Source organism: Notothenia coriiceps, unplaced genomic scaffold (assembly GCF_000735185.1).
Source record: "Notothenia coriiceps isolate Sejong01 unplaced genomic scaffold, NC01 NC01_scaffold00037244, whole genome shotgun sequence".
In the NCBI taxonomy this organism is placed as follows: Eukaryota; Metazoa; Chordata; class Actinopteri; order Perciformes; family Nototheniidae; genus Notothenia; species Notothenia coriiceps.
In genome coordinates, this window is record NW_011369945.1 from 21,267,184 (window position 1) to 21,283,079 (window position 15,896).

General features: G+C 40.0%; 1 protein-coding gene across 1 annotated transcript; it reads right to left on the reverse strand.

The window, feature by feature from the left end:
- Window positions 1-589: 589 nt before the first annotated feature.
- bace1 (beta-secretase 1) lies at window positions 590-7,183 on the reverse strand. The gene is made up of 9 exons (XM_010794366.1): window positions 7,169-7,183; window positions 6,928-7,016; window positions 6,116-6,332; window positions 5,480-5,617; window positions 5,260-5,394; window positions 5,047-5,148; window positions 4,209-4,358; window positions 2,508-2,679; window positions 590-2,130 (listed from the first exon to the last, which is right to left on the reverse strand). Exons 1-9 carry the CDS (start codon window positions 7,181-7,183, stop codon window positions 1,892-1,894), a joined length of 1,257 nt encoding a protein of 418 aa, XP_010792668.1. The 3' UTR covers window positions 590-1,891.
- Between the last annotated feature and the right edge of the window lie 8,713 nt (window positions 7,184-15,896).

A 15,896-nucleotide genomic window follows, 5' to 3' on the forward strand; every position in this document is an offset into this window, starting at 1 on the left:
AATAGCACACGACCTGGAAGGTATTGAAGACAAATCTCAACTTTTGAATGGAAAACTTTTTAACTTGCACAACTTTATTAATTTTAAAAATAAGGGGGGAATAGAGTCCAACAATAAGATGTGTCCTATTTGTACAGTCCAGTTATTATATCTGGTATACATGAGGAGTCAATGGGTCACAGTACATTACATTACATGTCACTTGTTAGACACTTTTATCCAAAGCGACTTACTGTGGGCAATCCCCACAGGAGCAATTTGGGGTGAACTGTCTTGCCCAGGGACACAACGACATGCTGACTGCAGTGGGATTTGAACCTGTGACCCCCTGATCCGAACACCAACGCACAGCCCACCACTGCACCACACGCCTCCCGTGAACGCTGTTGGAAATAAATGATCTTTTCATTACAAAAACTGCTGAAATTTCACATCAATATATATTAATATAAAATAGGTGTACTAAAATACAATTTTACATTTACTTTAAACAATTAAATGCTAACATTCACTCCACCAGATGACAGTCTTTAAGCTAGTTTTCATGGTTGATGTTTCGAGGGAGGAAAGGAAAATCACACACTTCATGTTACAGTTACAATAAGTACTTTATTGATTCCACAGTGATGCCAGCGCCTGACAGATAAATATACAGTTTATCAATGTACAGCTTGCTGAGAGACAATACACACAGTCCCTTGTACACATACTTAATGTTTTAAGTGTTTAACATACTTTTGGCTGGTTTCCTTGTCAAAGTATATATGGTCCCCATTGAAAGATGTGAGTTAGGTTGTTTCTGTGTCTGTGAAAGAAGCCCTTTCAAAGTTTCGCTCTGTTAAGATAATGTGCTGTTACATGTGCAAATCATCTGATGGTGCAGCAGCAATATAAGCAATGTGTATACTGTGTGTGTGTCTGTGTGTTTGCATGAATAACAGATCTGGAATGCAATACATTTTATTTACAATAGATACATTTAAACTATCAATATAGGAGGAAAACGTGACATCTTATTTTGTCAGTAGTCTCAGATTCACACCAAGCAAAACTGATATTATGAAATAAATGCTGTTGCAATCTGATTTCATCCACTGAACTTCTTTATGCTTACTTAGTTTGCAGTGCAAAATTATTTGCTGGCAATTGCAAAATAGTGTGATTTTATAGAAGCTATTCATACGCAGTAGTATTTTAATTTTCAGTATCATCTTCATTTGAATAAATCTTTGTGTATACCCTTTAGTGCAGCCGTGCACACATACAGGCATGCTCACGCATCAACTTTCAGTCACTCATAAGCCACAAATAGCAGATCTATACACACACATATAACCATACACTCACATTTTCAAATCATACCATAACAAAACAAGTCTAGATTCCAATCTTGTATTCATATCCAGGATGTGTTTCTTCACTAAGCAATGTTTGTTAAATTATCTGTTTTGTCCTTATTTTACCTAAACCCACCGAGTTTTGAGCTCTTCAAATGTTAAGAGACATCAAAATTACAAATCCTATCCATCTCTGTGGTCTTTTTTTAAAACACTAAAACAAAGATTTTTACCAGGATTTTTTTTATTTCTTTTACCCACCCTTCTGCATAGGTAGCTTAAACAGGCAAAGTTAATGCTGACGACACCAACTTTTTCCACCAGTTAGTAATGGCTCTAGTTATCCTCAATTGATCTGTTCACTGTGCAATCACTGTATGTCAGCCTTTTTCTACACTTTACATATTAGATTCCTGAAAACCTCTTCAAAGTTCTGTTTCAACAGCACCAGCATTCTGTAACAACAACGCTCATCTTTTACCCCACAATCCACCCTTGCCTGCGTTTCAAGTGTAGGTCTGCACGACTCAGTTTGTCGCCTTTCTTCTCGCCCTTTACTTCAGGAGCGATATGTCGTCAGCAAAGTCCCCGTGTGGGTAGATGCAGCGGGCGAAGCGCCACTGGCACACCATGAGACACAGCGGCAGCATGAAGAGAGCGCAGATGCCCGCCATGATGTAGGCGATGGTCATGAGAGTGGACTCGTCCGTCTGAGGGATGTTGTAGCCGCAGTCCTTGAGGTCGACGCCGTGGAACGGGCCCTCCACAGAGGCTGTGCGAAACTCATCATGCACTACGAATGACAGAAAAGGAATGTAAGTATTTTTTGTACTTACATTGTTATTTAGTACAGACAAAAGATATAGAAGAAAGATGCATAATATGATGAAATACCAACTACCATTTCAAAAAGAAATTAAAATAATAATAATAACAGAAAATAGTAATATTGAATAAATACATAACAATAAAAAGTCAATAGGATCCCTTCAACATTTTAAATAACTAGGTTGACTGTCTGATTTAACCAAGGAATTCAAAATGTACTATTCCATATAATCCCACTCTTTGTTGGAGCTTATTTTTTGCCAACTTAATGTTTGGGTGTGCCACCTTTTCATGGTTTGTGACAAGAAATTTGTTTCTCAATATATTTTTTAGAAACCTCACCATGGCAGGTGCTGACTGCAAAGCCGATACGTTTATTTTCTCGGTCGAACACCACATAGAAGCCTTCCATGATGACAGCCCCCATCACCGTACCAGTGCTGGACTGGGACACAGCAAACTTGTAACAGTCCTCCTCGGCGGAAGCCACGTCCTCCACTGGCCGCAGGTATTGCTACATAAACAACAATGAAAAATACAAATTAAGGATGTCAATCTTTTCCAATTCCGGGTATTTATGCCATTGTTATGTCTGGGGCCTTGAAATTAAGTGCTAAAAGGCTAAAGAAGTCGGGTACTTTCATTGTGGCCCACTTTACGCCACAATGAAACTAAATGTGCTATCATTACATATTTTGTCCACCAGAGAGCACTGACATGTGCTTTTTGTATCTTGAAAATGCCCCTCTCAGTAAAATGTTTAGTCAGAAGCCTTTATCCTAAAATAAGGTATCTTTATCAAATGTTGTTTTAATTAAATGTATGAGATAAATACATAATGATGTTCAGACTCTTTAAACTCTGAGTGATTACAGTTCCAGCCATAAATATTCTGTCATCTTTGTCTGTAATTTTCTTATACGTAGCTTCAATGTACATTCAATATGTGGTGTATAACCTGCTATATAAGAGAAGGCAAGAAAAGTAAAAACTTATCTTGAGCGTTTCAATCTGCTGTCAGCTTCAATGTCACAGACCTCCCACACATTTAAAGCACCTCACTTCTAAATCCCCCTGTCCATCTTTTTTATTCCACAACCATCAAGGTCTTTTCATGTAGCTTTGAATGAAAAACGCTTAATGACTTTTCAGAACTTTCTGAAAAGCTTTAGAAAATACATTCAAAGGAAATTTTCTCTGAAATGTGGTCATTGTATTTTTCCTCATGGTACCTTGCCATGCTTTCATCTTTTGAGACTACATAAAATAGTCTGGCTAAAGGATAAGAAGACTGATTGTGAACAGACTTCCTGAATGAGTGCAGAGGGGAATAACATACATATATTTCAGTTATCCGGCAGTCAGTGTAATCATCATAGACCTTGTAATTACAAAGGATGTACGTGACTCAAAGCTATGTACAATTATTTCAAATTTCTGAAAAATACCAAAACCTGAGTGCTCAAAAGTGCAGCCTATGTCAGAATAATGGGTGAAATGTTTTCTATCCTGAACAAACCCACATGTCTAAAAGAACAAGAAGTGACATGAATCACGCTGTCATACAGAAGCAGACAAGGAGGCCGATAAAAAAAAAAAAAAAAAAAGGGTACATTTCCATTTCAATGTCATCTACCAGTTCTGAGGTGTGATGAATGTCAATCTAAAATTATGTAAAAGTGGCATAACCTGTATGTGATTTAGGACAACTCATGATGTGAAAAATTGCCTTAAACAGAATTGTAAAGAGCAGATTTCCTGTAGTTTGTGCTCTTTACACTGTGGGAAAAAAACAGATCTTATTCACACCCGCAAAGAACCGAAAAAGAGATTTTGGCAAATGTTGCCTGCAGTGTCACTATCCTTACAGGCCGAGAAGGTGAATCCAGCACTTGTTTCCAATCATGAATCAAGGTAAAATGAAACACAGTAGCTTCTGATGATTTTAAAAATAATTTCACTTGAGAAATATAACTTCATATGGGACAAATGTTTTCCACACATGCAACAAGATTCAGCTTCAGTAGAGAGACAGTGTAATACCTGCGGCAGGATGGAGATTCTGAAGGACTGGTTGTGGTTTTCACTCATCAGGTAGAGGGAGATGACGGGGAAGATGTGCCAGGGTGTAGTACCAGCCTGCCAACAAACCAGCTGCTCCCCCAGCCAGAACCCAGAGGGAAACTGCTCGGTCTGAAAAACAGGGTCCAGAGGTCAATCGTTTATTTTCCCAAAACCACTTATTATAAATCAGGCTCATGTGGACATGAGACTGGAGGTAAGCCAAAGGTTTGTGGGAAAAAACATTCCGTATACATATAAATCGTTAATATCTTCTACAATTTTGACTACAAAAGTATGCCATTCGATCGAAAACAAACAAGGTTTTGCAGAAATGTAAGCAAAAATATTTTAATCCGACAACTTTGAAATGGAAAACTGGGAGATACTAACATGTCTTAAGTTCTTTAAATAAGTGTATCTGATCAGATCTTATTATGAATCTAAGATGTCCTGCCCAAAGCCATGCTATAAAAAAGTGAGAGCATTCTTTAAAAATGTCCATTAAATATAATGTGAGTCTTGAGCATTTCGTTGTTCAAATCCCAAATCAAAACAAACTTCTTCAGAACTGCTTTTAATCTGTAATTCATGTTTTGTATTATATATTTTAAGTCTGTTTTAATTATGTTTTTATGATTTTTACTCTGTAAAGTGTCTTTGAGTTTCTAGAAAAGTGCTCTATAAATGAAATGATTTATTATTATTATTATTATTGTATTGTCTGCTTTCATGAGACATCTCAAGAAATGAGTAATGACCAGGAAATCAAAGCAGAGTCATGTAGATATGAATAAGGTTATCCATAGCATTGACTGACCGAAGAAGCTGCTTCAATAGCCTTGACTGCAGCCTTGAAGACTTTTCTAGGCAGTCGAAGGTTAGTGGTGCCGCTGTCCACGATGCTCTTATCATAGTTGTACTGTAAAAGAAAAAAGATCAGTCACCAATTAACAATGTCTTACATTTTGTTGACATTTGAATCATTCTTACTTTCGTTTTTGCTGTCGTCTATCAATCCGCCACATCTTACCTCTTTACAGTCCATGTTCAGATCCTGTCCGTTCACCTCAATGCGCACGATGATGACCTCATAGTACCACTCCCTGCGGATGGGAGTGTACCAAAGCTCTCCCACGTACAGGGACGGGTCCACTACTCCGATGATCTAAGAGCATAAGGAAAAGTTAAATCCAGCCGGGTCTCCCAATACGACATTAGATGATTTGTGTGTGTTAGTGTGTGTGTCTCACCATGCTGCCACCAACAGTAGCGCTACCCAGGGAGTCGTTTTGGGAAAAGCCTGCTCCACACAACTGCAGAGAGAAGAGGTTGGGAACACGAGTCTGCCGAACTAGAGAGTCGAAGAAAGGCACCAATGTCTCGTCAGGCTGTAGAAAGAAAGAGGGGGGGGTGTGTGAGAGATAGCTTAATTTCTGAATGCCCATACTGTTTTTAGTTTCAGCTTTACATGTCGATAAAATGGAGCAAACCTAATTCTTCCAATCAGTAAACCGTTTGTAATTTTTGTCAATCACAAATGTGTTTCTTTTCACATCTTCCAAATGTCAGGTTGAACTGGAGTTATCTAAAAATATATCCCACATCCAATGTCTTCATTCCATGTCATCAGGGAATACATGTAGCCTAGTCATTTTGACTTTGACTTTCTTCTTTATATAATGTCCAAATATATATACAGTATGTTACAGTTGTAAAAATAGAGAGTACTCATCGACTATAAAAGCATGGTTTCTCGGCGATGAAATTTAATGATTTGACAACCGAGGTGCTGATGTGTATGGTCGGACCTGTGCTGCAGAAAAAAACCTCATTCATGGGGAGGTATTTTTCAGATTTTCATAAACCAAGGGATACGCTGCTCTTACCCGGGCTATGTCGGCGTAGGCCAGTCCCAGGATTCCCTCCCAGTTGGATCCGTTGATGAAGAAGCGATCTGACTGGGTGATGGCAGCGATGTTGGCGCGCAGCGTGGCGTTGGGGCCGTGGGGGACGGAGACCAGGTCCGTTCCCAGCTCCCCCTCCCAGCGACCCTGCGTGTAGGGAACATACACACTCCTGCCCTGATCGCGGTACGACCCGGAGCTGTCAATGAGTAGTGAGATAACAGAGTGGGAGAAAAATGAGAGGGAGTTAGCGTACAGTGGAGGGGAAAGAAGAGGGTTTGGTTTTGAGGGAATATCATATGTTTTATTTTTAAATGACCATTCAGTTCAATACAATTAACAAGGTGGACTCCTTGTTAATCGCATGTTAACATAATCAGTGTAAAGGTGGAAATAATTATTTGTTTTTCCTCTACAATATCACCTGAAAATGCTGCGAGATATTTGGTTAAAAAAAACACATTGGTGCTCTAAGACGATATTCAGGTGATCAGGTGAGTGGGTGTTACCTTGGTTGATGATTGGCTAATGGTTACACAAGCCAAAGAAACGTTATGACATCATAAAGTGGCCAAAATCTGATCAGCTCATTCTCAGGCAGGTTTTTATATAAATTGATCAGGACAAAAAGAGAGCGAATATTTTTTCCTGAAACTTTCAGAATCTCTTTACACATAGGGGACACATGTTTATGTATAAAATACATGAAAAAGGGGATTTTGCATATTAGGTGACCTTTAATAAAATGGGGAAGACGTAGGACTGTATATTTTATTCCTGGTGTCTCTACTCACAGTGAACGATGGTAGTATCTGCGCAGGAAGGGATGAGCAGCGGCCCCCACAGCAAAGTTACTACTTCCTGTGTCCACCAGGATGTTCAACTAGTGAGAGGGAAGAAAGACACAGAGACATTTATTAAATATATGCAGTGTGCGTTTATTTACAAAAATCAATACGTTTGTAAAACAGACATTGTGAAATTGATTAGGTTCCATCTCTGAAGGGCAAGTTTAATCATCAGTATCTTGGCTACCTTGGAGACAGACATTTGGAAATATATTTCTGTGAGGGGTTTTTAATGTCTGCTATTGATATCTTACTATTGATATTCTACCTATATATATATTGGCAGTCCTACAGGCTAATGTTCTCTTTCACAGGAAGTAGTCAGCGTCACATCACACAGATTTTCATTTTTCATCTGTCATTCTCGGTATCCATTTCTCTTCCCTTGTAGTGTCCTGTGCTGTTTCCTGTTGCCCTAGATGTCCTTCTCCGTCCCCTCTCTGCCTCCACTCTCACCCCCCACTCATCTCAGGTTGCTTTTTCTACTCCCTCTCTCCCCCATCTCCTCATCTCCTGTCTGCATCTCTTTGTGAGTATCATATTTTGCGCCATCAGTCAAAACAGTTAGTGAATGTGTGAATGGAGCCCGATGGCAGATGCCGATGAAGAAAAACTCAAGTTTATATATTATAATGTAGAAATTGTGAGAAAATAGCAAAGCAACTTCTATATTTGATCAAATAATGCGTTTGTTGTTTACCAGCAAAACAATAGGGAGAGAACTGCTGTAAACAGTTACTCTCATACTGACACTGTCCAATTGTTGAAAAAACATGTTGATTGCTCATGTTTTATCACAATGGTAAATGATGTCCTTAAAGTCTGCCATTAATCATCGTTTACACATGAAATTATCCATGCCTACAATTTGAAGCTACCTATTTCAAATGATTTTTCGTTCTGTTTCTTTTTTTATGTACTGCTGCTTTACACCATTTATCTGGTGATACATTTTAATGCATTCCCAATTGTCTAGTTGTAATTGAGTTCAATCAATGCATCAACATTTATATGGTTGTATTCAACATGTACTCATGTGATTCGTGTAAGGACATACTTTGCTAATATACTGATTGATAAATCAAAGGGACTATAGATAGACAGTTTGCTACAGAAACACCATAACAGATGAACAGACGGGCGGTCAGATACAGCCACAGCAAGCCGTTCAATAATGGATTGGCTCTTTAAATATCCAGGATAGTGCTACTGTCTCAGGGGCTGGGCCTGAAAGCCCAGGATAAATATGGACTCTGTCTAACAAACACACACATCTCAATGATAACACACACACAAGCCTGCATATGCTGTTTCTACTAACACCTCTACAGTCAAAGTGTAACAATGCTCAACACACCCTGTCTTCCTCTCTTTGCCAGAAATGTGCTGACTGCTTTGGTTGATTCTGTTTCCCTCACACACACTAAAGGCTCCATCCTGACACACTGAGCCTTCAAGTATTCCCCTATTCCCCTGTCTCTCTCTCTGTCTTCCTGTCGTCCCTGGCAGAGTGCCAGTCTTTTCCTGCCATTATATCTGCCCTCCCGCCTTCACTACGGAGGAGAAATCATCTAGTGTTTACCGGAACACATCGTATCTGAAAGTTACTGTAGATGATTTGAGATCGTTTCAACAATTTTGCATCTACCAACCATATCAAAGGTTATACAAGGCCTGTACAGCTTATGCAATTACGATAATTTCATTTCAATATCATTTACCCAACGATTGATGCATCAATTTATAAAAAGTATGTTTACCTTGATGCAGGCTCTTTCATAGACATAAAAACATTCCGATAATTTGATTCAAGATGCCTTAATACTCTTTAAGGGCCTGCTAATGGTTTGTATCTGTGTTGTTATCGTCATGGATATCCTGACTATTCATTTTAATTAATTATATGGTCATTGACACCTGACTAGTGCGTTTCTGCTGGTTGATCTGGAGTGGAGACTGCTGTTTTTGCTACAGTTAAGGTCATGCTTCAGTTTGGCATATGAAAAAAGGGTGTGGCTTTCCTGAGATCCTTAATAATTCCAGTATGTATTAGAAACCTAGAAACGTAAATGTATTAATCAGCTTCATATGATGAGCAAACACATTTTATTGCTGAAGTTAGTGCAGTTTCGTTTGCTAAACCTACATTTTTCAAGCAAGAGATTTCTGTTTTTTTTTGTCATATATTGACTTAATTGTCTCTAGGGCGGAGGTCATGGAACTGGTGGTACCTATGGCTCCTATTGAGTGTTGCAGGAATGAGTCCTGAAACCCACAAATGAGCTAGCATTTATTTTTGTGAGATGCCTGAAATTAGGTCTCTGGTTAATACAAGCTAAATCGATATTCATGTTTACTCACCAACATAAAATATGTCACTAAATACCCCACTGGTGAGTGTGTGAAGCTTCTTTTTGTCATAAAACAACAGTTGCTAACAAGTGACTATGAGAGTACTTCATCGTCATCACGCCAAACACGAGTCGGCCTTTAGCTTAACGATGGCAACGTGAAGTCAAGCGACTGTGATGTATGTTTAAAGTTATGTTAGCTTTTTACTTCTGGCAATTGCATTTACAGGCTGACAAAACGTGTAGGTATCATAAACATGTGTCAACCAGGAATAATCTGAAACCCAATGGAAAGATTCCATTGCTTTTTGTCGAGTGAGCCCCTGTGATGCTTTATTCTGGGTCAGCCTAAGAAAATATGTCATTGCACCAGTCAATTGACACTGTAGTGATTTCTACCTGTATTACACCCTCTGGCCCATACACTCTTTGGTACACATCCATAGCAAACAAAGATACAGCGGTTCAGAGAATACCCTGAGCAAGGGATGGATCCCAGAGCACAAACAACACAACACTTTGTCCGTCTTTGCTGACCAAACTCAACCTCAAGCACTATGCCGAAACATTAGTGTCTCTCAATGGAAGGTTCACCTCCACTTGTCACTCATCTCTCGCCATTGTGTTCATTCATTTTTTCAACTCCTCCCTCTTTCACCTTCTTCTCCTCTTCTACCACCTCATCACTTTCTCTCTGTTCCTCACCCTCTGGGTGCCAGCCTGTACACCACAGCTGCACTTGGCTGGCACTCCTCACTCTGCAGAATTAATGGTTCCATTATCTGTCTGTATCCGTCAGTTCTTTCACACACACACACACACACACACACACACACACACACACACACACACACACACACACACACACACACACACACACACACACACACACACACACACACACACACACACACACACACACACACACACACACACACACACACACACACACACACCATCTGTCACTTCAGGGCCGTCAACATTATTGCAAATCGCATAGTACATTGGACAAACGCATCCTCTACCACCGACTTGTATTTTGCATTCCCTATTTACAGTAACTATGTATATCTTACATAAAAAATTGCCTGTTACAGCAATGTACGACAATATTGATATACAGGGACACAGGGACGTGCACAGACATTTGGAGGGGCTATTGCTCTAAACTGGAAAAAGGGCCTCCCCCCGGAAAAAAACATAAGACCTTTTTGAANACACAAGGCCACAGCAGCTCAGCTGGTCAGCACTGCCCATATTCGGGGGAAAGGCCTGTGGGGGCCCATCCATGAACTGGGACACAACCAACAGAGAGGCTGCTGGGAATTCAAACCAAACACCACAGAGTGCACATGCAACCTGTGGTCAGTGTATGTGCATGAAGAGGTGTTCGGGATCGAAAGGGGAAAGGTAGAGTCAATGTTTTGACAAAACAACTGAAACCAATGGCTAGAAAAGCCTGGTCTTCAAATGTAATAACACTCAACTGTTGGTTTTAGCTAATTTCTTGTTTAACAGTGATATCATTTCATCTTTATTTAACAAAAGTCAGTCTAAAGAGAAGTCAGAGCACTCAGCCAAAATTATTAATTTTGATCTTTTGTTATGTCTGACGTGGATATCCAATAATAATTGCAATCTTAAATTGCCACTATTTGTGTCCAGTGACTTATAGAAAATAGAAGACTATTACAGCTTACCAATTTGACATGTATTACTGGCATGCAGCGCCATATGTTGTGGCAGTATTAAAATCAAATTGGAGTTCTGTCATTAATTTCAATGTTATACCAAATGTCCTGCTATAGGCCTTGAACTCAAATTTGCAATAAACCCAACACGGCAGACCTTCATGGTTCAATAGGCTTAATTTGTTTTGCATCCTGTGATCAGTTCTATTTCTTGGGAATAATTAGCATATGCTATCCAGTTGTGGCTTGTTCCAAATCATCGAAAAGTGAGCAATGGGACAAATAATTAAAGTCATAAACCAGTACAAACTACCACTTTGTGTTTAACCTTAATACAGCTGCAAGTCTGAAGCCCCATTTGACCCAGTGAGGCTTTAATGCTCAATAAACACTAAACTAAAGGGGTGGGAAAATGTCATTTACCTGTGTCTCCTTCCATGCAGCTCCAAGATAAGTTTGGCTGGGATGCCTTTAAGAAAGTGTTTGCTGCCTACTTCAAAATCAGCTCTCCAAAGGACAACAGTGGAAAGATGAACCGGTATGCTGCGAACTTCTCCCAGACTGTGGAGATGAACCTGTCCGCGTTCTTTAAGTCCTGGGGCTGGCCCATCAACGCAGCCACCGAGGAGAAACTCAGCACCCTGCCTCCTTGGAGCGACCCCCCCCATGGTCCAGTATGGCTGAACTGCCGACTGCTGCTCATTACATTGCAGATAAATGGTTTATCAACAGTTAACATGACTAGGTCTATTCGTGAATAATCTGAATTAACTGCATGTTTCCTACATTCAGGCTGTTTGTAAGACAGCAACTTGTCTTAATGTTTTCCAGTTGTTCGCCTCACTGTCAATAAAACAGTCATATAAACAGTGGTTTTCCCTCTATTTATTTGTATTCATGTACTTGTGGTTGATAGAAAACAAGGGATGTGTTATTCGTAAAGCTGTTAAACTGTAACATGCACCCTTTTCATAACATTGTGAAAATCATTTAGATTTGTAAGTGTATTGTCACGTTAGATAATGTAAAATCATACAGTAGGTAATGGCATCATCCCTTTACCTTTATTCTATAACTCATTGCATTCCATTTCGCTGTAAATTACTGCTTTATTTTATTGCTATTTAACTATATTTTATTACAGTGTCCTTAAAGATTTTTTGTTTTATATTAGATTTCTTGTTTTGTGTGGAGATTCTTTTTTTTATATTTTATGTATGCACCATGACTTCAAGTCAAATTCCTCGTATGTGTGAACCTATCTGGCAATAAACCCGTTTCTGATTCTTTCATCCCTTGCAGTTGTTGTCAAACTGCTCCCCTACTGGCTGATTGGAGAACTGCTGGAAGAACTCTAGCCAGAGACTCTGGTGCTTGTTCTTTTCTTTCTACGGTAAATACCATGAAGTAAACAATAAGCAGTGCTTTAATTTAAAACATGAGCCACATCAATAGAGCATTCGGTAACTACACTGGTTAAGTAGGACCCTCCTCTTTTTGTGGAAATTTATTTATCCTATTTAACATGGATATTTTAATGGAAATAAACTTCAAATGGAAATCTATTGAATTTTAGACACATATTTAAGTAAAATGGAAGGTGGAATAAAATACAAGGAAATAAAGCATGTTTTATTTGTCTACTTTATTTTCTGGTATTGATTCAAGTCAATAGCTCACGACCTGGAAGGTATTGAAGAAAAATATACAACTTTTGAATTGGAAAACTTTTTAACTTGCACAACTTTTAATTTTAAAAATAAGGGGGGATTAGAGTCCAACAATAAGATGTGTCCTATTTGTACAGTCCAGTTATTATATCTGGTATACATGAGGAGTCAATGGGTCACAGTACATGAACGGTATTGAAAATAAATTATCTTTTCATTACAAAAACAGCTGAAATTTCATATCAATATTCATATAAAATAGGTGTACTAAAATACAATTTAAAAAAAACAGGTGTGCCGTATATTCAAATCTACTTTAAACAATTAAATTGTAACATTCACTCCACCAGATGACAGTCTTTAAGCTAGTTTTCATGGTTGATGTTTCGAGGGAGGAAATTAAAGACTGTCATCTGGTGGAGTGAATGTTACAATTTAATTGTTTAAAGTAGATTTGAATATACNTTGCTTTATCTTTATGATACAAAACTAATCCCATAGTGGCAACTCCCGTTGAGCAGCGGCAGATGCCTCGGCAAGTTGTGGCATCGGTGGCATATGCCGGAAGTACTTGCCACATATGCCACCGAGTAGTGGCCTCTGTGGCAGATGCCGGAAGTACTTGCCACTTTCCTGCAGATGCCACGAAATGAGCCAGGCCCTACTGGCCATCTGTGTGTTGAACTTTCCTGTCGGCTCCCAGAACGTAGTCGAGGAGGGCAGAAGCAACAAGCTTCAGGTTCAATAACCCACTTTAGCTTAAATGACTGGCAAGCTCTTCTTGGGAGGCCGTTGCATTTATTTAGCTGTTCTTCTGTTTCACAAAATACATCACAGCCCTCTGTTTTTCTGCTTCCGACCTCGTTTCACTTCCAGAAACATTCACACGTTCCCTCACTGTCGCTCTACCATCCACAAACACACATGCACAAGCCACACCCCTCTCTCTCTCTCTTAAAGGGACAGCGATCTCATCTCACTCTGCATGACCTGTGCATGACCCTAATATCATAACATGTGTGTTCTTGAGAATCACAGAACGGACGATCGCCCTTATTATTATGCCGTTTAAACCAATTATTTAAACGTGCTGGTTAAATTCGGCATCATGTAAGTTGCGCTGACAAGTGATAATTCTCGATCGTTGGCACGCTGATAACAATTTTTGTTTTTAATGGCACTTCATAACAAAATGGTTGCCGACCCCTGCACCAGACTGTTCAGTGTGTGTCACTTTAGGGAGTTCATGAGATAAAATAAAGGGATTATATTTCTGTGTTATTTTGAAAAGTCCTACAGGAAGTCGTGCGGTTTCACATTGTAACTTGACAGTTGTGCTGTTCTCAGATCTGGGGGATGCAGCGGGTGGATGGAGGTGAAAGACTAGAAGGCGGATAACTGAATGTCTCGGAAGGATGCGAATTATTGAAGCTCTCCGGATTGCCTGTCAACCAACAATGGTTTTGGTCGTTTGACATGAGAATGTGCGGCAACAACGACCTAGGCCTGCGGTTAGTAGATGCACTGAGCACGGAGCACGGAGCTTGACATTATCTGTGACACTGACCATTTGTCTTTCTTGACAAATAGTGAATTGATTTCCAACTATGTTACGTCGTCGAGGTGTTTTCCACACAATTAAACGGGAAGAAAACCGGAGGACATAAAGTGACCCTGTGATTTGTGGTGCAACTGCCATCATGGTTTTAGCCGTCGTTTTAGCATCATTGCCAGCTGATCTCTTCTGCCGTGCTGCTGCAGACTGGACGTCAAAGTGAGCGGAGCATCAGAACCAAAACATACCGAAAATACATCTTTAACCGAGATTCAGCATGGAGGGGTCGACGTTACAGCCTCGCTGTTTGACAGGTCTGTTTATGTGGACGACTTTGTGTCTGCTCAGCCACGTTCAATCCGCGCCGGACGCCTCGGGCCTGCCTCTCGCCATCCGCGTCCCACTGCGACAAGGCGCTCTCGCTGAGAAGCCATCGCCGCTGCCACCTGCCGCTGCGTACCGCGAGCACGGCAACGCGGCGAAGCGCAGTGCGCGCAGGCGGAGAGGAGCGGCAGCGAGCAGCATCACCTTCGTTGACATGATTGACAACCTGCGTGGGAAGTCTGGTCAAGGATACTACGTGGAGATGGCTGTTGGCTCTCCTCCGCAAAAGGTAAAGGTTTATTTACGTGACATGATGGATTATGTTGTCAAAGCTCCTTAAGGCACAGGCTGCAAACACTTTTTGGCCTTGACAGATCCATAATAACATCATAATTAAAATCAGGATACCTTATAAATCCCACAGGTGAGAAATGAACATTCTTACAGCAAAAGTAAACGGGGAAAATGTACATTAAGAGGCATTAATACAATATTAAAAACAGCAACCATTTTTTCTTTTTTTCTCAATTTTAATCTTTGGTCTCCTACTCCCATTCTTTCTCCATCAGTTGACTTTATACAATGCAACTGAATGGTAGGTGACATCAATCTGAATTTATAACACACCTTGACAACCAATTTTTTTACGTCCCTGCAGGGACGTGCACAGGTACGGGCTAATGTTGCCCGGGCAACGGCCCGTTTGGCCTTTTAGGCTGACCTGCCCCTCTGGAGAGAGCGAGAGTCGGTTTTTCTTTTTTCTGTTGTGGCCGAATCAACATGATAAGCCCACAATTAGTATTGTAGCGTCTCGCTGCGGGAAACACACTTTGTCAGCGCTGTTATCTGCTGGTGCGTTAAGACCACCTCAGTGTCGGATTTTGGAAACTTGATTTTGAGTTGTCTCATCATGGCAGTTAGGGTTATTTACAAAAAAACACCTAAATATAGCCTGTTGCTATTGTGCTTCTCTCTTTCTTTGTCTTTTCATCTGTAAACTCCCTCAACGGGGCCGCTCGCTCTCTTTTCTTGATTGCCCTCTCACGGGTGAACAGTTCAATGTCCCACTTCATTGTAGGATTTCTGCCATGTCTCTACTTCAGTTTGACCACCTCTGTTATTAAGTTATGGAATACTAAATTAATAATTAATAATCAAACTACATTAGAACAGAATTGTCCCCATTTTGTCTTTAATAGTTACTAACATTAGATGTTTTAATGAGATATGGACCGCAAAACAAATGATTTCCCTGGTTTTTATTTTTAAAATCAAGTCACCGAATGCAAGTAGTCGCCTTAGATTATTTTGTTATGAGATGTGA